The sequence below is a fragment of the Lissotriton helveticus genome, chromosome 6 (genome assembly GCF_964261635.1).
Source record: "Lissotriton helveticus chromosome 6, aLisHel1.1, whole genome shotgun sequence".
NCBI lineage: Eukaryota > Metazoa > Chordata > Amphibia > Caudata > Salamandridae > Lissotriton > Lissotriton helveticus.
Window position 1 is genome coordinate 1,155,530,664 of NC_136067.1, and position 24,166 is coordinate 1,155,554,829.

The following is a 24,166-nucleotide window of genomic DNA, read 5'->3' on the forward strand; positions in this document are numbered from 1 at the left end:
GATAAATTCCTTCCTTGTGGTTAATGATTGTAAACTATGGAACTCACTGCTGCTGTGTGTAGGTGAGAAAAGTGAGCAATTAGCTTATAGGAGGTAGAAATGGCTTCCTTTTCTGATTTATCTTATTCTGTTAATTCAGTACCATCACTTGAATGCCCGATGAGGATTATAGCCCTCTAGAAAAGCATCCAGATAATGTTGAAAATGATCTCTTTAAGATTGGGTGAATTTAGATACTGCCTAGTATCTACAAAACTATGTGTTGCTTTGAGAGATTGCACCGTTCAATGCAGGACTTCTCAGGAGGCTCTTGAGTGTAGCAATTCATGGTTTCAGATATATTTCAGGAGCTAGACCTGAATCTTTAAATACATTTGAATGTAAATTCTACTCCTATTAAAAATCAGACAAAATACACTCTGAAATTATGAAATGCTGAAAGACACCTCAATATCATGTTTTAGGATTTTAACTAAATAAGTATCAAATTGAGGAACTCAATGCAAAGGTTTGTATTATTTCAAATTTTCGTTATGCATCACAATAAGTTATGAATTTGAGCTAAAACAAATAGTGCCAAGAAACAGGAAAAATGTGCATCAAATTGTCCAATGGTATTGAAAATTAAGCTGGTGCAATGGAAGTACCCCCCCCCCCCCCCCTCCCCAACAAAAACACGTTTTATGTATGTTGCTCAACGTACACGTAGATATATCTACTTTCATATTTTAGAAGGAGGAGGATGGTAAACATATCTAGGATTATCTTCTGAGATTGTTCCAAACTCTGAATTAACATGGAATTAAACCAAACTATAATTCATTTGCTGTTGGGGTTGTACTTAAAGTCCTATGCCAATCCAAATGTTGAACAGTGCAGCTAATCCAAACTAAGTTAAAAACTGAACTTATCACGAAAATAAAATCATTTAAAGTTACCCAGAGAAATCAAGGCTTGGTGTATTTCCTTCACCACATTTCTGTACAGTTCCTTCTGCCATCGCTGTAGAGTTTTCCAGTCTTCTTCGGTGAAATAGGCAGCAACATCACGAAACGTAATTGATCTCTGGAATAAAAAGTTCACATGATGTTTGTGCTTGCTGTTTATCATTATTGCACTTTTGCATTTATGACTTATTAATAGGTTTTTCTTATTAATGTCTAGTGTAGAAGAGCAAGATTCTGAACCTTACACGAAATCCACAATTTAACAAAGAAATCCCACAAGCACTGTGCATTGCTGGTCATAAAACGCTCCAGCCCTTCTCTTATCAGGACAGCAAGAAGTATCCAATTCATTATTATCACAGATATTACAGTATAAAAATACAAATTACGTCTAAGGAAACACAAATAGTATCAAGAGACATCATCTAATTACACCAGTTTATAAAGTCCATAGATACATCATTTTGTATACAGTAAAAATATAAAGCATATTGAACCTACCTTGCCCATATATTTGGTCCTAGGTACAACAGATGCAATGGAAATTACACATCATTTTCACATTGGATATTGCATTGTTACCTAGAGTGCAACACAAACCATCTTTCATTCTTGTTCGGGACTAACACTGCAAGGATCTAGTTTACCATTTTTTTTCAAAGATTGAAAGCATTCTGGCATATTTTACTCATGCGATCCTGAGAATATAATGATGATATCCCAGCTTGCAGTTTCTCCTTTTTCTTATGCATTCCTCACATTTTCAACCAAAAACCGGTGGGACACACACTTCCTAAGCTAAGGTCCATACAATCTGCATCTCCTCTGGCTCCCGGCTGGAAGAGAATTGTTGTTTCCCTTTTATTTTATTTCTTGCAAAAATACATTGATGCCCTGGAGTAGGAAGATATTGTTTAATATAAATGAGCTCGCTAAGTGAATGCGACAGTGGGAGGGCCAAAGGCAAGTCCATCCGCAACCGTCTATACTCGGGGCCAAAGATTCTGTCCAATTTCAGTCAGATGATTCATCACTTGAGAAGTGTGAGGTTTCTTATTAAAGTTAACTCACAAACTGTTGTCTTTACTCGAAAACAGAACTATCACACAAAACTATTTAAATCCTAAGGCCAGAAAATCTTTACCATCCCTCCTCTGAACTCCTCAGCACTGTTCCTTCTGATGTAATGTGTCCCTCCACTACTTCATATTCCAATTTAAAGAACGTATAATTGACTACCAATGAAAGACAACTCTGCAATGTGCAATTCCCCATTGCCCAAAGAAACCCAATCTATACCTTATTCAAACAATACAATTTAAACATACTTTATTTGACCGAAACTTCGATCACTGCACTTACTAACTCATTCATTGACGAGTTGGTCCCTAGCAATATTAAAAAAAATGTGAACTGACCATGATTTCAAGACGTTGGTAGGTAGCATACATTTGTTCACATTACACTGCAGCTCAAGCAGGAATCCTCTCCTTTGAAAATCTACTGCAAAAGTGTAATAGCATCATGTTAAAGTAACAAGATATTTATATATGTAATCTACTGCTTCATTGCCCTTCCCACTTACCTTCCAATACACTGTCTTTAATAATAGATATAATTGGCAATCTATACCTAAATAAACAATCTAATATTGTTAGGAGACCTACACCTATTGTTAAAAGTTCCCAAAGGATGTCCCTTAGATGTTTACAGAAGTCTTATAGAACTATGGCAAGGCGATACAAAAACAGAAGCGATAGATCAATGGATAAAATTGCTGTTGACACTACCTGGTAGGGTGGCTCTTATGAACATGGGGGTGATCCCTCACTTTTTATTTCTGCTTACGAATATCCCACTTTTTCTTCCTCATTCACTCTGAGGGCACAAATGATTCGACCGCCCCGGGCTGGGAGACAGCCTCGGGTGCGTTGGAAGACTCTTACATTGCCCTACGATATGGGTGAACTAAATGCTCCTGATCTTGAAATCTACTTTACGGCGACACAATGTCGTTTTGTGCATTACTGGATACATCGACCAAGAGATATTCTTCACTTATGGCTGAAGCGAGCCGCAGAAGCTCTCTTGTCTTCACCACAGGTGCTTTTTCGTACACCGGTGTGCCTGTATCATATGTTTGATTCCTTGAATGTCACAAGTTGCTCCTGGACAAATCTCCTGGAGCGCCAAGCGGATTCCCAACTGTACTCAACTTACACTCCATTGTCCTGATGTCTATGGTTTCCCGCTTGGACAAGAGAAGGGCGCAGCACGAACATTGGGAACCTGGGTATTCATACTATGTGAGATTTTTTCAAAAATGGAGTGATGCACAGTTGTTACCAGGTCCTCTCTTACAATCTCTTACCCCCATACATATAGTAGCTAGAACATATGCATATATACAAGAAGAACCTAGGCCTGGCATAACGAAAGCAAGGCAAGATTGACAAAATGATCTGGGCATTAACATTCCTGATAAACAATGGCAACACTTCTGTTCGGTCATAAAATCGGTTTAGTTAAAATAGCAGACACAAACGTATTAATTTTATATACAAAAATAGGGTTTATTATACATCCCTTAGACTAGCTAGATACGGATTATCCATATAATATTATAAAGAGCAAGCCCAAACCTTTGAGGCGGGTAATCTCAGTAACCACAGCACCAATCACAACACCCAATACAGCGTTGGAAAGGGCAGTTGCAGCAGAAGGACATAGGCTATGCAGACGGCCACCATATATATATTTTTTTTTTGCAGAGTTTTACATAGCGCGAACTTGACCCGAACTGAATCAGGTATCAGAGTGCTTTACATAGCACCAGTTACGTTACATGAGGACACACATTCATTTTTGTTAGACACAGGGAGATTAAGTGATTTGCCCAGAATCACAGGATGTTTGGTGTCGTTACCAAGACTCGAACCCAGATCCCCAAGTCCGAGGTCGAGCGCCTTAGCCGTTAGGCCAACGCCTCTATACATTTAAAAGGTAAAAGAACCGTGCCAGCAAAGTAGTCCCTTGTGGGCGAGTCTGCGTTGTGCTGTGGGCATGGGCTGGGAGCGTGACTAACGCTGGGGGCGTGTGGTACGGCCATCACATCGTGGGCTGTGGGCGTGTGCTGGGGGCGTGACAAACGCAGGGGGCGTGACAAACACTGGGGGCGTGTGTCTGCCCTTCATGCCATGTGAGTCGTACATACAAGTGCCAATTACGTTGCTGCACAGCATCAAGGGGCACTCTGGGGGCGTGAGAAACGCTGGGGGGGTGTGTCGGGCCTTCATGCGATGTGAACGCAATTGCGCCGCATCAAGGGGCACGCTGGGGGCGTGAGAAACGCTGGGGGCGTGTGCTACGTTCCGCCCTTCATGCCATGTGGGTCGTACATTAATCAGAAGATCGTCTGCTGTGGCCGTGTGCTGGGGGCGTGACAAACGCGTTCACCTGGAGGCCTGGTAAGTAACATTAATGCAGCCTCTCCTGCGCACTGTTACTGAACTCTCTCATTCAACGAAATTACACGTGCCTGCTACCATCAACCAGGGCTCTAGCCGGGCTCAGGCGGTGGATCAGTACACTAATTACACGCGCCTGATAACATCAACCAGGGCTGCAGCTGGGCCTCAAGCGGGGGAACATGCGCCTGCTAACATCAAACAGGCCTGTATCTGGGCCTCAGGCGGCGGAACACGCAAATCAGCGTGTCTGTGGGGACAATTACTGCAGCCTCTCCTACTCGCTGTCACTCAACGCTCTCATTAAAAGGATTTACCCGCGGCTGATAACTCTCTCATTCAACGACATTACACGCGCCTGTAATGTAAGGGACATTTCTACCGCGCAGCTTTCACTCCAAGGAGTATCTTGGCGCACAGACAACTCAGATGGAGGAGTTGTAAAGAAGGGAGAAATATGTCACTCAGTTCCACACACACATTACACTAGAGTTCTACTGGTGGCATCAGGTAAGGAGAAGATCCAGGTTTTTAGTGATTTTCTGAATGGAGCTTCCTGAGAGATTAATCGCATCTGAGGAGGAAGTTTATTCCAGGCCTTTGTTCCTAAAACAAAAAGGGATTTACCACCCTTTGTCATCAACTTAAAGTGAGGGGGGGTGAGTAGGTTCTGATGAGCAGATCTCAAGCAGCGAGTTGGTTGGTAACTTTTAAACCCATTACATAAATAGGTTGGGCCACGTTGATGAAATGCCCTAAAGGTAATTAGGAGAATCTTAAACAAAATTATTTTCCCTATTGGCAGCCAATGAAGAGTATTTAGGGCTGCCGAGGCAGATGACCTGCGAGGCAGACGCAGTACCAAGCGGGCTGTCGCATTTTGGACCATTTGCAGTTTGTGGAGAACAGATTTATTTGCTCCAGCATATAGTCCATTGCAGTAATCAAGCCTAGAACTAATTAATGCCACTGCGACAGTTTTCCTCGCTGGTAGTGGAAGAAGATCGAAAAACTTCCTTAGTGCTTTGATGATCTGAAAGCACATACCTGCTACTGCTACGGCCTGGGGTTTAAAAGACAGCTGGTGATCAAATTTAATGCCCAGATTACGGGCAGATATAATTGTATTAGGGGGCACTTCAGCTTCTGCTGGCCAGCAAGCTATTGGGGAAAAGAGATTATTCTTACCTACAGGAAGGATTTCCGTTTTTCCGGTGTTGCATTTTAAGTGGTTATTAGTCATCCACTTAAAGATTGCTGTAAGACAGTCCTTAAGATCTTCCTCGGCACCAGGCCGCTCCCTATCCAACACCAGTATCAATTGGGTGTCGTCAGCGTATGAGATAGAGCTGATCTTGAATGACGTGATCAGCTTCATCAGGGGCACCATATAAAGATTGAAAAGAGCCGGGCTCAAACTAGAGCCCTGAGGGACCCCTGACCGGACTTCTTTTACCTCAGATTGATATGGGCCTAGCACTGTTATTTGGCGTCTGTTGGCAAGGAAGTTCCTACACCATGCCAGAGCCTGTCCTCCTATCCCTGCGGCAGCCAGACGGTCCACTAAGATGGTATGTGAGACCGTATCAAAGGCTGCCGACAGGTCTAATAGGATAAGGACGGCCTTATTTCCCTGATCCATTGCTGCCCTTAATGTTTCTGCGGTAAAAAGTAGGGCAGATTCGGTAGAGTGTTCTGACCGAAATCCTGACTGATTAGGATGGAGAACGTTATTCTTCTCCAAGAAGTTGGTAAGCTGGTTATTAACAACCTTTTCAGTCAGTTTGGATAAGATGGGTAACAGGGAAATCGGGCGCAGGTTGGCGAGAGTAGTAGGATCGGCAATGGCCTTTTTTTGGAGTGGCTTAACAGCGGCAAGTTTCCATTCGTTAGGGATAGTAGCCGTCTCTAAAGAGGAGTTGATGATCCGGTTGATCATTGGGTTCACCATCTCAATTAGGAGATGCAACACCGGAGGGGGGCAGGGATCGAAAGGGGATCCCGATTTACTGGTTGAAATCAATTTAGCAGTTTCCTCCAAGGATACTGGAACAAAATCATCAAAGCAGGAAGAAGATGTCATCTTCGCTATCACTTCAACCACCGTCGTTGTGGTAGCTGCTGGCGGGAAGGTGTTTGTAATGTCAAGGATTTTATTCACGAAGTAATCAGATATCGCATTGCATAATTCTTGTGAGGGAGGGATCTCCTGCGATAGAGCTGAAGGGTCCATGAAATCCTTGACAATCTTAAAAATTGCTTTTTGTTCCTGTCCTGCTAAAGATATAGCCTGAAGATAGTAGGTTTTTTTCGCCAACTTAATTCCTATATGGTACTTCCGCATTGCTGTTAGGTAGATATTACGAGCGTGAATGTCATAATTTCGACGCCACCTACGTTCGAGAGTTTTGACTTCACCTAGTTCAAGTTTTAAAGTTGTTGAAAACCATGGGGCATTCTTTTTTCTAGGAGTCAGGTTCTGATTTCTTGCTGTTTTTAGCAGAGAACCTGCTCCAGCAATCCAGTTGCAAAGGTTTTGATTGTCTGTTGACGTATAACCAGTCATAGCTGGCATACTATCCTTAAGTTTTTCTATAACATCAGGCCTGCTGGCTAGTGCTTTCCAGTCTATAGTGATGTTAATATTACGACAATTATTACCTTTTGTAGAAATTGTACTAGGTTTCAGAACTCCAAGTATGTTAAAAGGGATGAAGTAATGATCTGTCCATAGTTGAGGGCACGGAGATTTAACCATCAAATTATGATAATTTGAACAGACACAGTCTAGGAGGTGTCCTGCCTGGTGGGTGGGTTCACGATTCCTAAGGGTAAGGCCTAACACTTCAATTGTGTCCATAAAGCAGCTCACCCCAAGGGCACTGGGGGACTCAAGATGCATGTTGAGATCACCCAACAGCGAGAAATTAGAAAACCTGAGTGTTAGATCACTCAGCACATCCCCTACTGTGTCCAAAAACTTAGCGGGGGAGCCCGGTGGCCGATATATCAGAGCCCCAGAGAAAACAAAAGTGTCATGAATTTTCAGAGAAAAGACTAGTGCTTCTGCCTCTTTTATATCCTTTATTTCTTGGATAGAGCATTTAAAAGTGTTACGATAAATGATAGCAAGACCTCCTCCTCGTTTGTCATGTCTATCCTGCCGCAGGATACGAAAATTAGGAGGAAGGGCTATTGCAACGTCCGGATTACACCACGGCTTAAGCCATGTTTCTGTAATTAATAGCCAATCTAGGTGTGATTCGGTGATGAGATCACATATGTTTTGGGCATTCTTCGCTAAGGAGCGAGCATTAATTAATCCACCCCGTGCTAATATGTTTTCTGTCGATGTTTCCACCGAAGGTTCAGGAAATAACGTCCTGTGACACTGAGCACAGCAGACAGGGCCCTGCCAGTTGTGAGGAGATATGACACAATTACAAGATGCTTGAGGCTCTTGGAATGATAGTAGAAAGTCACGTGACATACCTGAAGCCATAGTGTCCGGGTGGACGGCGAACTAAAAATGCTCAGAGTCTCCCGCCTCTCACGCCTCCTTAGCGCTGACGGGCGCAGACGGGCAGACTCTGGCTTGACTCAGGCGAGAGTAAGGCGCTTCCGCTGCGCGTCACCGCTGCGCGGAGGGTGTGAGCTTTAAATAGAGGCTCACCTGCTGTCCAATGAGAGCACTAGAGCGCTCTGGCAGTAGTATGGTGAGAGTCCAACCTCCCCCAAGATGGCGGCAGGCGCCTCGAGTGGCAGTAGAACAAACACTGCAATCCGCTCTACAAGCGGTGAGGGGCACGATTATAGTGCAAGTGTGTGGGCGCAGTACTATTCAATAAAATCAGGGGCTAAGAACGAAGACATCAACCAGGGCTGTAGCCGGGCTCAGGTGGCGGATCACTACACCAATTACACGCGCCTGCTAACATCAACCAGGGCTGCAGCTGGGCCTTCTCCGTCCCTATTCCAATGAAACAAAAAATGTTGTCTACCGCGAGATTTTAAAATAAATTGCCCTTGCCAAATACACACATTACACACATTCTATTTCATACCCGGACAACGTATGGACGGGCTGCTAGTGATATAATGCATGGTGTGCACGGTGTGGAGAGGATGAGCCTGGATTTGCACAGTTGTACTGTACTGGTGTCCAAAACTTTTGGGTGGAGGTATTCCGAGCACTGGAGACCATTACTTTGAACTCCCTCGAGAGTCATGGATAGAGGGCTAGTGGCGATATGATCATTGCTGGCGCGTCATAGGATAGCGATTTGACGGGTGCTCAGCCCGACTCCAAAAATTAAAGGATGGCATAATGATATGACATACAGCAGCATCCAATCGGATGTTTATAGAGAGCTACTTCCAATATGCAGTCACCCTAAGGATATATGGGGACCATATCAGACTTATTAATAATGTGGAGAGTGTTGCGGAGGGATAGATGAATAATGAAGAGGCTGAACTGTAATACAATGTCCTAAGTAGGTGGACCTCCGCTGAAGTGTGTGGGATATATACTGATTTGTTTCCTAGAAAATAAATGTCTTTCAATATATAGGTACCAACTGCTATTACGTTATAAAATGTGCATTATTCTATGTAAGTTATTCTGCAGGTTAAGGGCCCATGGAGGTCAGATATTTTGTTTATGAAGAAACCTCTCATACTACACTGTCTTTATACAATTGATGTGTCGGTGTTTTAACAAGTGCTCTTTACTATCTATGCTATATGTCATGCTGTAAGTACACTTTACAACTTGGTCATTGTCTAATTACTGCTTGGAAGTCTTTACTCTAATATATCTTTCCTAATCCTTTTTCCCAGGCAGGTCATCTTCTTAATCTCATTTCTAATTTTAATGAAGTTATAGTGAACACATCAGTTCTTTCGATATGGATGGAACATCATATTTTCTTATTCTCCATTACACTGCCAAAAACTTTATGTAGATCAGCTCCTAAATTAAAAACGAAAGAAAGATTGTGGTCTCAGTTTTCACCTGAGCATACAGTCCCTTTGATAAAAGATAGTTTTATTGATTCATTATCCCATAGCCGTAGGCCTGACTTAACTATGATTTTAAAGTAATTGAATCATTCTCTACTTGAGGCTTTAGATTTACCTCTACCTCCGCTGCGGACCATGTTGGGGGAGAGGACTGCATTCCCCAGACTCCCAAGTCCTGAGTCATGTCACAGCCGCGCCAGGAGGCGCTTAAGCTGCTGTTGCAGGTCCCGCTCCTCTGGAAGCCCGCTGCGGACCGTGTTCAGGGAGAGGACTACATTCCCCAGACTCTCTGGTCCTGTGGTCATGTCACCACCTCACCTGGAGGCGCTTAAACTGCTGTTGTGGGTCCCGTTCCTTGGAAAGCCCACTGTGGACCATGTTGAGGTAGAGCACTGCATTCCCCAGACACCGCGGTCCTGTGGTCACATCACCGCTGGGGCCGGAGGCGCTTAAACTGCTGCTGCAGATTCCGCAGCACAGGACGCACAAGGGCAGCGCCCGGGCCCGTCCTGCACCTGTCATCGCCTGGAAGAGACTGGACTGGGCCCCCCTCTTACATCTTTACTATAGCGCCATACTGGCGGTGGTAGTTGGGCTTTCAACTTAAATTAATTCTATAACTTTGCGGCCTTCTTGCTTTTTGGAGTGGTATTTTTCTGACTGACCCTTTAAGTACGGCCCTGTATTTTTGTTAAAATCAGATCTATTAGTATGGGGAAGAGAAATGCGGAGACCTCCAATGGGACAGAGAAAAGATCTAGAGCTAGCAAGACCATTGCCCTTTTTAAACCAGGCCATGGGGTGCTCTCAGATGAGATCACCAATGCTGACATCGAGTTGGCAGTCAATCAATCAAAATAAGCTTTATTCGAAGTCACAAAGTGAATCGTAAACCCTACAAAATACAACGATACAATGAATAAAATGACCAAAAATACAATTTAAAAACAATTATACAAAATTCATCCTTATTTAAAAAGTGAAGACGTAGAATATAAAAAGGTCTAACATCGTAACACGATAATATAATTACAGTTTACAGCTGCTTCCTACGATTAATAACAGTCAACAAGAAACGGGACATTACAAAACACGTACAAATATCTGGCAACATTTGCAAATATGTATACGCCGGACGACAATATCTGAAACCCAACTGTAGTAACAAGGGTTTTATGAATTTCTGTCTCAGCCATGAGAAGTGTTTACAAAAAAATATGGTGTGCATAGTATTCTGAGGTGAAATATCATCAGACGTACAGTTCCCCAGGTCGGCTGACCAATTGTTAACAATAGGAAAACTGATTAAATGATGGAAAATATCCAGCCGAAAACGTGTGAGCACAAACTGATGGCGAGAATTATAAATGTTAACTAAGTATGGTTGCATGTAAACACTGGTCAAAATCAATTGGTTCCTCAACACCGTTGGTTTACAGATTCCAGATGCTAATCAGATTTCTTCCAAAAAAGAGATGCATTTCAACTTCAAGGCTTTCCTCTGGACGGTGGCCAAACTCTCAGGGAGGGTAAAATATTCAGGATGGCCAAGGTTTACCAGGAAATTATGGACATACTTGAGCCATGGAATTTTAAAAACCTTAGGGGATTTTTGGCAGTGAGCAATTATGGCTCTATTTAAAATAGTGTGTTCAGATGACCATAGTTTGTGCCATGATAGCACAGGTTGGATCCTAATCAAGTCTGCTAGATAGGGGGCACCCAATGCATAAAATATTAAGATGTTGCAAGGACTACATCCTTGCAGAGTGAGAAAAAATACTGGTTTGGAAGGTCATTCTCTGGCTTGTCTTTCTAGGAAAGTATGTCAAAGTGTTTTTCATCATTTTAGAATGTTAGAATGTTGTAGTACGCAAAAAGTCCAGCAATTATTTTAAATAAGTTGAACATTGCTCTTTTGCGTGGGTCAGTATCAGATGTAAAAAGATTTGTGATGAAATAGAGTTTTGTTACTTTGGTCCTGAAAAAGAGAGTGCAGAAAGTGAGACATTAATAGAAGTAGATGTTGAAGAAAATGTGGAACATGCTACTACAGAAAAGATTGAAGAACAAATTACAAAGTTTAAGGTGATTTCATGTGAAAGGCCAAATTATTCTTGTATTTGATTTGTTGCCGACGAACTCACTATAAAAATCAGCCTAGGACTGTTGATCTATATTTAAAAAGTGAAAGAGAAAATAATGATAAGTGGAAGGAATTTTTAACTTATTTGTTGGTAGAGGATTGCTTTGATTTGGGTTCTGAACAGCGTATTTGTAAATATTGTTATTACAAATTAGACGATAATAAAATGCCTGCTAGAGCTGTCCATGATAATCTAGAGTTGGTAACTATTCCTCCAGAACTGATAGATTTAAACACATATGAGTCTATTCTGATTCAATGTGTGCACTCATTTCAAGCTATTGTTCTTATGGAGCCTAAAATAGGTAAATTGCCTCCTACAGATTTACAGAGAGGATTAAAAGGAAGAGTTGTATATTTACCTCTAGATTTAAAAAAATATTGAAACTATTGGAGTAGAGAATGTAGAAAGTGAACCACTGGTTATTCTAGTTAATGGTGTTCCTACTAAGAGTAAGAAAATCTGGCAGGAATTAGTGGATGTCAGGAAAGTGCAAAAGGCAACATTATATCTTATAAAAAACAATGATTACTACAAAAATGTGTTTTTGGAAGAAGAAGAAATACTTGTAGGAGATGATAGTGAAGCGTCATGTGGTCAAATTGAAAAGTGGACATGTCCAAAAGTGAAGAAATTTATGAACATTATAGTATACATCCACTTCATTCGAAAGAAGTGATGGGGAATACTATTCAATTATTCCAAATGAAGAAAGCGAAGGGGACTCCCATGAGTGTATGGGAAAAAATGTTTGGAAGCTCGTTGTTTTCCGCAGCTGTTCCCAACTGGAAAAGGTGGTCAATATGACGAACGATCAGTGCAGATTCCTGCATCAGTATATCGAACAAGATTGTATGCAGAAAATCCAAGATTTCGACAATGTATCCATATATATTGTTTGAGATTGACTTGTCTGCACTTTCATATGCAGTCAACCACATATTAAAAACAGGAGTACATCTTAAAAATGTTTCTGCAAAGGAATTTATGGATAAAGTACTTCAGAGAGACGATCATTTAGAATCTCAACTGATTAATTTGATGGCATGTCAGCGTGGTACTAATGAGTATTGGTATCGTCGTCATGGAGAACTTAAATGCATGCTAAGGAACTTAGGAAGTCCTACATGGTTTGTTATCCTAAGCTGTGCGAATACGCTTGGGATGATTTACTTGAATTTCTTCGAGAAGCAAATTCAAATATAAAAAATATTGAATACAAGACACCTGGAGAATTGTGCTCTTTGTAAATGTGTGCAGATATTTCAATCATAGGTTTGACGCTATGATGTCTTTTATCTGCAATAAAAAGAATCCTCCTCTTGGAGAAGTTATTGATTTCTTTTTGAGAAAGGAGTATCAAGCTAGAGGTGCTCCTCATATACATATGCTTTTATGGATCAAGGATGCACCCAAATTTGGAACTGATTCGGATGAAACTGTTTTATCTTTTTTTGAAGAGTATGTTACATGTGCTACACCAAAAAGAACAGAAGAAAACACTTTAAGGCAACGAGTGTTACGATTCCAAAGTCATCGATGTGGCAAATACTGTCGACGGAAGTACAAGTCCAAGGAAAAGTTTTATACCAAATGTCGTTTTTGATTTCCACGTCCAGTAATATCCAAAGGAAAAGTAAACAGTTTTATGTCAGCTGTGAGACATACCATCACTAGAAAATCTCCCAAAAATACATACAATTTGAGAAGAAGTGAAGAATCAAAGTATATCAATGATTATATTCCAGTTATTCTCTCAATGTGGAATGCTAATATGGATATCCAAAATGTTGCGGATAATTCCATTGCTGTTGCTCGACATGTGACACCGTACATAACAAAATCAGAAAAGACAGAGTTGAAAGAAATGTGGGAAGAAATTTCCCACGAGAAGAGTCTAAGTAAGAAATTGTACAGTTTCAGTTTGAAGATGTTATCCCATCGAGAGATTGGAACGTATGAATGCTCGGATCGCTTGTCATCTGCAAGTTTATACTCAAAGTCTAAAGGAATCATTTGGGTGAGTGTAGGTCTTGCTGTAACGCGAAATAGAGTACTTAAATCTATACAAGAAATCTAATATTTAGCTGTAAATGAACTGGAAAGTACAGATATTGTCAAAACAAACATGTTGGATACATACTATCCAAATGGAAGTCGTCATCTTGAAAACATATGTCTCTATGAAGTGCTGCAATATTACAGTTTTAAGAGAAATACTACAGAAAACATAAATGAAGGAAAATTTGCAGTGATTGGTTCAGATCGATGTTTGGTGAAATAAAGTAAAGGAAATCTGATTAATCATAGAAAACTGAGGGGGCGTGGCCAACAGCATGGCCGGTTGAGACGTGCCTTGCCGGAGCTCAGGACTAGCTGCACACAGATCCGTCATTTCCAATATCCCCATGGTAGCGCCACACGCACTGAAGTGTGCCACATCACCCCTGGGACGGCTGGAGGGCCATCTGCCACACCACTGGAGCGGAACTCCCTTAAATAACGACTCCGAAGCTCCGACTAGACATCGCCCTGCGGGAACAAGATGGCGGATGTAAAGTCGATGCGTCGCTGGGGCACATAGGATCCGTCGTGCTGCCAGCCGGAGGCCGGAGATTGCAGCCTGGAGTGAGCGGCGGACAGGTCGGTCCGCGGCGCTGATTGACCGGGGTGTGGTGGACGCTACGGACGGCACCGACTACCGGCCGCCTTTACCAATATGGCGGCCGGCGCTACTTCAGGCCGGTAAGAGGGGGCAGAGCTGGCCATCCGCGACGCTCCCTGCACACGAGCCGGCTGGCGGTGGCCCCTGGGGGGCGGAACGGCCCGACCACTCTCCCCGCTGCTTGGTTGGCAGGCTCTGGAGCACCGGGACAGCCATAGAGCCCCGGCACCTTTACAAAAATGGCGGCGGTGCACGGAGGCCGCCCGTGGTGAAGGACTGACACAGGAGGGGTTTACCAGGGCTTGCCGGTGGTGAGGGCTCCCCTCCCCTCCTGGTGCCCCCATTGCAGAGCGGACCACTGCCCCGCATGCCAGATAGCTTCAGGGGGTGAACCGAGGTGCCGGGGGCGAAGACCGAAATAGAGGCCCTGAGGCCCGACGTCCTCGCTGCAGGTGGCGGTTAGAGTGAACGTCTTGGGGCGGACACGCAAGACGGGGCCGGGCACACGCTGAAGGAGTAGTATAAACCACTGGCAGTACAAAGGGGTCAGGGGCATAACAGCTGCACAACAAGTTGACATCCTCCCCCTGCTCCTACTACTTGGCTCAGACTACATCACTGAATTATCAGAGGCCTGAGGCTTGCGGCCTGGTTCCGGGACCCCCCGACACGAGGAGAGCACAGCCATGGGTAAAAACAACATAATTCCTAAACATGCGAAACAAGGCCCCATGGACAACTTTGCGGCGCCAAGGCCCACGGTGGACCACCAGGCACTGCCACCTGGAGCGCGAAACGACACAGCGCTGTTGATGGAGGCCATTCAAGCATCCAGGACAGACATTCAGGAATCCCGGGCGGCACTAGAGGTGAAAATCGGGGAGGTGGGTAGCGAGGTTACCCTACTGCGGCAAGATTTCCGGAACCTGTCGGAGAGGGTGACGGAGACTGAAACCAGGATAACTGACAACGCCGCGGAGATCTCCGCCTTGAAGCAGGACATGGTGGAACTGCAAGCTTCGGACCGCCAGCTACTGTGGAAGGTGGACGATGCAGAGAACAGGGCGAGACGCAACAACCTGCGCTTCGTGGGATTTAGAGAGGGAATTGAGGGGACTAACATGACAACGTTCCTCCACTCCTGGTTGAAGACCACCTTCCCGACTGCGAAGTTCTCTCCATGTTTCCTCATTGAAAGAGCGCACCGGGCTCTCCTAGCGAAACCTCCAGAGGGTGCGAGACCGAGACCGGTCATAGCACGCTTCTTGAACTTTGCAGACAGAGATCTAATCCTGCAAGAAGCCAGACGCTTGGGGGAGATACGCATGGAAAACACGACGATAATGATATTTCCGGATTACAGCCAGGAAGTTTCGAAACAACGTCGATCTTTTGACTCTGTGAAGGCTAGACTGAGATCTCTTGATATTCGTTATATGCTCCTTTTCCCCGCCAAGCTCAAGGTGATCTACAAAGACAAAGCCATTTTTTTCACGCACCCGGAGGACGCCTGGCAATGGCTTGAGGAACGCCCGGTACTGAACAGCAGAGAAGCCGCGGGACGGGAGGCCTTGGAGAGATCCGTGCGGGAAAAGATACGCGGGGAAATGCCGAAACAGCAGAGACGGAAATCGCGGAGAGTGAGAAAGTTAACACCGGCGACTCCATATCGAGCCCGGGCCACGGAGGACATTCGGGGGGGTAGACCGACGACACCTGGAGGTGGGACGGTGGCAGGCTCCAGGTTCAGTTGCCTGCGCAACGGCATCCGCTCAGAAGGTGATGAAGAGGAAGAATCGGAGGGCCGTGCATCTGGGGGGGAGGAGGAGGAGGCGGAGGACTTGGTTCACCCGCTGGTCAAGGAAATACACCACTTGGAGCAGGACTCATCGGGGTGCTCTGGGGTGCCGGTACTGGACACACAAGACTCCCACTCGTAAAAGATGGCGCTCTGGGATTCGGGAGATCGCAGCTAGACAGCTGGGAGCACGCAAGTTACCACGTCCTTCTATGCTCTATCAGTTCTTCTTGCTGTTTGTGAGTTTGTGAAGGGAGGGATGTGTGGGAGGGCGACAGGCCTTCACCTGCGGATGGTTTGGTCCTCTAGTAGGACGCAACTGGAAGGGGGGGGAGGCGGGGAGGTTTGGGGGGGTGATACAAAGTTTTTGAACGCTCTCAAGTTGGGGATGAGGAGGGCAGGGGGAGAGAGGGGGGTTACTTGCACTGAATTCAAGCAGCGGCGCACAATGAGCCCACGCATCGCCCACGCAGGCCGGAATTGGGTAACACGCAACCACTTCGTAGTCCAATGGCAAGTACAGTAGTCACTCCGATGGGGGTTGATAGCACACCGAGTATCCTGACATGGAACGTCAACGGTTTGGGGTCCAAAATCAAGAGAGGGCTGGTAAATGCATACATTAAAAGGGTGGATCCGGATTTTACTTTCCTGCAAGAGACTCACCTCCGGGGTACCGCATGCGCTTTTCTCGCTAGGGGGAGACACAGGGTGTTGGCACATGCGGGATACACATCGGACTCCAGAGGAGTCGCGATTGTCGCCAAAATCGCTTCCACGTTTTGCATTACCCGCACCTGGTTGGACCCCCAAGGGACTTACGCTGGGGTACAGGGTACCTGGAACAGACGCACCTACACACTGGTTTCAGTATACGCACCACCCAAACTGCAACCACGCACTCTCATGGCGCTCAACCGCATACTCCTAGAGACCTCAGATACAATACAGGTGGTGGGAGGGGACTTCAATGATGTCATGGACACCCACCATGATAGAACAGGAACAGGGGCGGGAGGCGAGAACCAGACACCACTCTGCAGACAAATGTCCGCCATAGGTCTTACAGATGTCTGGAGATGGCTCCATCCGGCACTACAGTCCTACTCCTACTACTCCGGGGCTCACAAGGTGTTCTCACGCCTTGATTATATCTTTATGTCCCGCCAATACTTGCGGGTAGATGATGTTGCTGAGTACAAGGCTAGGGGTATTTCGGACCATTCGCCGTTGTTGGTAAGAGTGGGACGCGGACAAGCTAGACACGAAGGGACTTGGCGCCTGGCGGCCTGGGACTTGCAGAACGCGACCCTACTTAGAGGCATACGGGCCGACATTAAGGTTTACTTGGCGGAGAACGTGGATACAGTGGAGTCGAAGGTCACCCTCTGGGAAGCCATGAAGCCGGTCCTTAGGGATAGGATAAACTCTAGGCGGGGGGAGGAACGACGTAGAATCCAAGAGGAGGTGACAGCCCTGGAACAGACTATCCTAGAGAGGGAGAGGGAATATCTACCCTGCAAAAGCGAGGTAACCCTCAGAAAGCTGCTTGATGTCCAGCAACAATACAGGGAACTGGTGACCGGTGAAGCGAGGACCCAGGCCCTTGCCACCATCCACAGGCTATACGATGTGGGAGACAAATCGGGGAAACTTTTGGCATGGCTTAGCAGGAAAGAGCGGGCGGCGAGATGGATTGATGAAGTGCAAGCCGATAATGGCGCCATCGTCAACACAGACAGGGGAATAGCCAACACTTTTGCCACGCACTTTGAGGCATTTTATGCAGCGCGTGACCTTGCCACGCAGGAGGTGGCGCAGAGCTACCTAGAGGCCACAATCCTGCCGTCTCTCCCCGCAGAGTCGATGGAGTCCCTAGAGGCGGCCATAACTGTGGATGACATTACCGAGGCCATCACCAGGTTGAGGCCCGGCAAGACTCCGGGACCCAATGGCTTCCCGGCAGAGCTCTTCAAGCGGACAGCAGACTTGCTGTCGCGACATCTTGGGGGACTTTTTGCAGGAGCTTTTGAGGAGGGAGAGCAGCCCCCAGACCTGACGAGGGCAACGATTGTTCCGATTTATAAGGAGGGTAAGCCACGTGGGGATCGCGCCTCATACCGCCCCATCTCCTTGCTGAATATTGAGGTGAAGCTGTTGGCCACCATACTGGCCACCCGACTGCGGGCGGTTGTCACAGATCTGGTACATCTGGACCAGTCGGGATTTCTTCCAGACAGGGCCACTAAATTCAATCTCAGAAGGACCCATAACTGGTTGCAGGAGGTCCGGGCCGTGATGATCCCCACTGGTTCCTCTCCTTAGATGCCGAGAAAGCGTTCGACGCAGTGCACTGGCCGTTCCTTTTCGCAGTACTGAGTAAGTTCGGCATTGGTCCCAACTTCCTGCGATGGGTCCGACTCCTCTATACTGCCCCGAAGGCCAGAGTGCGGGTGAACGGGACCCTGTCCAGAGAGTTCCAGATCCAGAGAGGTACCCGGCAGGGTTGCCCCCTGTCCCCCCTCCTGTTCACGCTTACCATAGAGGTACTGGCCGCGAGGGTCCGACAGAACGCTGACATACACGGTTTTACAACTGGTGCCGACGGCACGCCGCCTGAAAAAAATTCATTATATGCAGATGATGTCCTACTGTACATAACAGACCCGGAAACCACGATCCCAGAGCTCTTCCGAGAATTAGACATCTATGGCAGGATGGCGGGCCACAAAATTAACTGGAATAAGTCAGTGATCTATGACCCTGGGGGACACGATCGGTGGGGTAATATACCAGGCGACCTCCTGACAACAACCGAAGGTTTTCAATACCTCGGGGTATTCATTACCGTGAGAGAGGACCTCTCCTTTACTAGGAATGTGGAAAGGGTCATATTAAATGCAATAGCGGATATGACTCGGTGGAGACAGCTCCCGCTGACTATCTTGGGGAGGGCGGCCATGTACAAAATGGTCACATTGCCAAAATTCCTCTACGCTCTGCAAAATGAGTACTACCCGATACAGGCGTTGGTTTTCCGTAGGATCCACGCGGACTTGAGATCTTTCCTTTGGTTAGGCAAGCAGGCTAGGGTGGCTCTGTCCACCCTTCAGAGGCATCAGTACAGTGGAGGGATCTCACTCCCAAATTTGGAGGCCTATTACTGGGCGGAACACCTGACGCCAATAAATGATTGGCTCCATGTCCCAGCTGACCACCCAACATATGCATTAGAAAGAGCTACAATGTCGGCCAAGAATCTTTTGTGTTTCCTCTATGGGACCCCAGGGCGGACCTCCCTCCTCCCAGCCACGTCAGTGACGCTACACGCGTGGAGGACGGCCACAGGGCGTATGGGCTGGGACAGGAGGCCTACTAGACAGACGCCACTGTGGCACTGCCAGTGGTTGACGGAACTCCACAAACTGAGGGGCTTTCAGAGGTGGGATGATATTGGGATCTCCGCCATAGGGGATGTCATCGCCAAGGGGGAATTCAAATCGTTTCAGACACTTAAATCCGACTTTGGGCTTCACAACACACAGCACTTTAAGTATATGCAATTGCGACACGCGTGGCAAGCCCAAAAGGTCTCTCTCGTAGATCTCCCAAAATATGCACCTCTCGAGGGGAGGCTCCTACAAGAACAGCTGCAGGGGAAGGCAGTGTCCCTGACATATAAGACTCTGACTAATCATACGCTGGGGGATTTGGCTAAGCTCAGGGCCGCGTGGGAGGCGGAGGTGGGAGTGATGGAAGACCTGGATTGGGACACAGTGCTGATGCATCCCCGCGAGGTTGTCATCAAGTCCCGATTGCGATTAATCCAGCTAAACATACTTCATAGAACATACTACGACAGGCAGAGGTTATGCAGAATGGGGAAGGTTGATGATCCAAACTGTCTCAGGTGCACTCGAGAGATTGGGGGCTTTTACCATACGGTGTGGTCATGCAGGATAATACAAGCTTACTGGACCCAGGTGTTCCAAGAGCTGGAGGAGATCCTAGAGGTCCCAATCACGCAAGAGCCCAAACTAGCTTTACTAGGCATGACCAACGAGGTAGACGTGGCCCGTCCCCTTCTCATATTCCTGGTCTTGGCGTTGGTGGTGGCAAAACGGGACATCGCAAAACATTGGGGAGCACCGGAGCCCCCTGACATGGAGGAATGGAGAAGGGGGCTTGATATGTACATGGCAGCTGAACGGGTGAAATATAAGGCCAGGGGATGCCCCAAAAAATTCCATAGAGTGTGGTCTAAATGGAGAAGATACAGAGGATTAGATGGAGGGTTGTGATTGTCCACCTACTGGTAGAGAGGGGGCAAAGGGCTGAGTTTGAGGGAACAGAGACATTGCACAGATGCAACATAAACGGCCCCTCGGGGGATAGTTGTACACGGCCTAGGAAGTGTGCCACAGATCCAGAAAAAGAAATACTGGCTTGGGTGGGGGAGGGAGGTGGGTGGGAAGGTGTGATTGCTGCGGGATCTACTTCTACATGTAGTTTGATGGATGCAAGTATTTAGTTGTTTCACTGTTCAACGGGGGGGAGTTTTTTGTTAGTAACAGGGGATGCATAGGACAATATAAAAACTGCAGAGGTTATTATTGGCCCTCGAAATACACTGAATATACACTGGTGTACGCAGAAGCGCTTGGTTCAACATTGCCGCCCAACCTCCGGGGTGTGGGCTGAATGGCTGTGTATATACCTGGGGGGACCGAGGGGGGTTATTCGTGCCAAATTGAAAATGCTTGACTATTGTGTAAACTGATAAATGTGAATCTGCAATAAAAATAAATTTATTTTAAAAAAAAATCATAGAAAACTGAATTGTGATACTGCTGATAGAAGGAAATTTTACTATTTAGCACTTTTGCAACTCTTCAAGCCTTGGCGTACAGGATTGGAATTACTTGGAGATTTTCAGTGCTATGAAGATTCTTTCAATGCTTGTAAAGATAGCATTGAATGCACATATTTTGCAAATTATCTCAAAATGTTGAATGAAGAAATTGATCAAGAAGCTACTATTGCAACTAAGATTGCTAGAGACAGTTCTCAAGACAGTCAAAGTTCTGCTCTACTGAGTCAAGATCCACTAGGACAACCAATTCTTGAAAATGAAGCAGTAATTGCCATGAGTGAAGTGGAAACAGCAATGCAGCAAGCTCAAGAAGATATTATGGACTTAGGAAACTTGGAGGGACAACTAAATGTTGAAGAGAAAGAAATGTATCAGCAAGTGAGACAACAGATCGAGCATGGTTTTCTTCATGAAACGAAAGAATGCACATGCACATCATTTCAACCTATTCGAATGTATGTCAGTGGTCAAGCTGGTACAAGAAAAAGTTTCTTAATTAAAGTTTTAACCAGTTATCTACAGAAACAACAGACTTATATTTGTCTTGTGTTGTAACTGCCCCAACTGGAATGGCAGCACACAACATTAAAGGAATTACTTTACATCGTTTACTAATGTTACCTGTAGAGCAAGAAAACAAATTGGAATATCACAAGCTATCTGGAGAAGCATGTTATGAAGTATCAAGAGTGCTAAAGACTTAATGCTTGCCTCTGTGCATTTAAGAATGCAGCAAATTCTAAAAACAGAATACGATGTCTTATTTGAAGGAAAACATGTGATCGTTTTTGGTGATCTACTGCATGCAACTCACTCCCGTAAAAGGGCAACCAGTATTTAAAACACTTGTGCATGAAGACACCAGAAAGTCTTTGGGAAGTGTTGGAAACATTAACATTTGGTCATATTTTGAATACAAAGAACTCATTAAAAATATGCGACAGGCAAATGATGTTGATTATGGAACTATTCTGCAAGATAAAAGAATTGGAGTATTGACAGAACATGGCAAACAAGCTTTGTAAAGTCGACTACTTACAAACTTGTTTCAAAATGAAATTATAGTTCCTGAAAAAATATACAAATAAATTGCAGAAAATAAATCTATAATCAGCTTAATGCCAACACTGCGTGAGTGTTCTGCATTTAATGAAGAACTTTTAAAGCTGGAAAATGAACCAATAATAAAAATGGAAGTCATTGATAAAATAGAGCATGAAGGAATCACTATTATTTTGACGGAAAAATTAAAAACAAAATTGGATTCTTTGAAAAATCTATATCTAAAACTGCTGGTTTAGAAAAGAATTTATATTTATGTGTAAACTGTCGGGTAATTTTATGGCGTAATTTGGATGTTGAAAAAGGTTTAGTTAATGGAGCAATGGTAAAGTTGTTGATTTTGTTAATGATCAAAATAGAGATGGAATTTAATTTTTGAAAATCAAATTTGATCAAATTGAAGAAGTAAAACAAATTGGTTGTTGTTCGGCTCGTTTTTTGCTTGTTAAAGATTTGTATGTTTGTAGAAAACAGTTTCCTCTTTCTCTGGCATATGCGGTGACTATTCATTAATCTCAAGGTTTAAGTGTAGACAGTGCTTTGGTAAACATTGGAAGTACAGTATTTAAAGAGGGTATGGCATATGTTGCTTTGTCCAGACAGAGTCAGAACTTTATCTGGATTGCATTTGATTGATTTTGATGAGAGAAAGATTAGTGCAGATGCAAATTGTGTAAGAGAGTATAATCGATTAAGAAGATTGTATGCTCCCAATTTAGGTGAATATCCTGTATATGGAAAGCGTGTAGTATCTGTAGTGAAGTTAAAGAGAAGAAAAAATCAAGATAATGTTGAGATTGCAAGCAAAAAGAAAAAGGACACTATTAAAGAGATTGTCAGATATCAGTTAGAAAATAGTTCAGGTATCAACTGCTATGCTAATGTAATGGTAAATATTGTTTTTTTTCTAGAAAGTCTGCAACAGCAAATTGTGGAGAATCGAGAAAAAAGATTTTGTTTCTTGTTGCATTGTATTTATGAAAAATTGAGAACTGATAAAAGTAAAATACAAAGTGTTTCTGATATTCACAATCTTCTTGATATATGTTCTGGTTCTACGCAATTTACACAGAATGTCCAACAAGATGCTAGGAATTTCTAATGTATATGCTTGCAGTATTGGAAGATGAAGGAATACAAATTGAAAATCTGTTTGGACTTCATTATAAATGGAAACATGAATGTGAAAATTGTACATTTACTTCTACCACTAATATAGACACTGAAAAATTCATATATTTGACAATACCAGACTGTAAAACAGTGTATTTCAACAAATTAGTTAAAGCAGCAAATCAAAACATGGAGTGTAGCCAATGCAAATCAGAAATGTTATCAACACTATTTATAGAAAAATGTGGACAATATTTAATTTTAATGATACAACGTTATACAGCTGATGGAGGAAAATTGGAAACTTTAATTAAAAATGTTGTAGCAAGTCAACTATCAATAGCTGGAAGAACTTTTGTAGCAGTAGCAATTATTTTCCACAATGGTCCTTTTACAACATCTGGAAATTACACTGTCTATTTAAAATGTAATAAAGGATGGACATATTGTAATGATAGTGATTTGTTTTTTGTTTAAATCTGTTTTTATTTTCTATAGAAAGAACAAAGAGAGGGTCAAGATGTAGACAGCGTAATGCCCACAACCCTATACAGGGACGGCCGCGTGGTTTGATAGGGTCTCCGTGTGTTCCGGAGAGGCATTAGTTGAACATTTTAGACACAGCATGTTGCCTACAACCCTTGTTGGGCCAGCCACGTGGTGTACTATACATAGCAGTATTTTACGATTGTGGGAGTTCACAAGACCCTGTATAAACAGATATAGTGTTGGGGCAGAGAGCGAAACAGGGGGTGTGGGTGAAAGGCCCACAGAAATAGGGTAGCGTTGAGCAGACAGAGAAGTGTCTAAGAAAAGAGGAAACAGTGGAGATAAGAGAGAAAGCAATGTAGGGGGTCGTACGGGCGGACGGGGGTGAGAGGTTCAAGGGGGCCATCGTTATATGCTATTTAGACCAAGAATCCGAATACCTGTCAGGTGGGATTATGCACAGGGCTGATTTGGGTGTGTGAGTAATCTGCTGGGATCAGTCAGAAGTATAGCGTCTTCAAAGAGTCGTAGGGCCCTGAGTTTCTAAAGTAGGTAGCGTGCATGTTCTATTTTACACAGA

At 44.5% G+C, this 24,166-nt stretch overlaps 1 protein-coding gene across 2 annotated transcripts in view; it reads right to left on the reverse strand.

Moving 5' to 3' along the window:
• Nucleotides 1-24,166, reverse strand: part of LOC144763331 (uncharacterized) — a 398,941-nt gene that overhangs the window by 339,735 nt on the left and 35,040 nt on the right. For both annotated transcript variants that reach the window (XM_078648818.1, XM_078648817.1), the window contains exon 2: nucleotides 939-1,065. In XM_078648818.1, coding sequence (XP_078504944.1) covers nucleotides 939-1,065 — 127 coding nt within the window. The remainder of the gene's footprint in view (nucleotides 1-938; nucleotides 1,066-24,166) is intronic.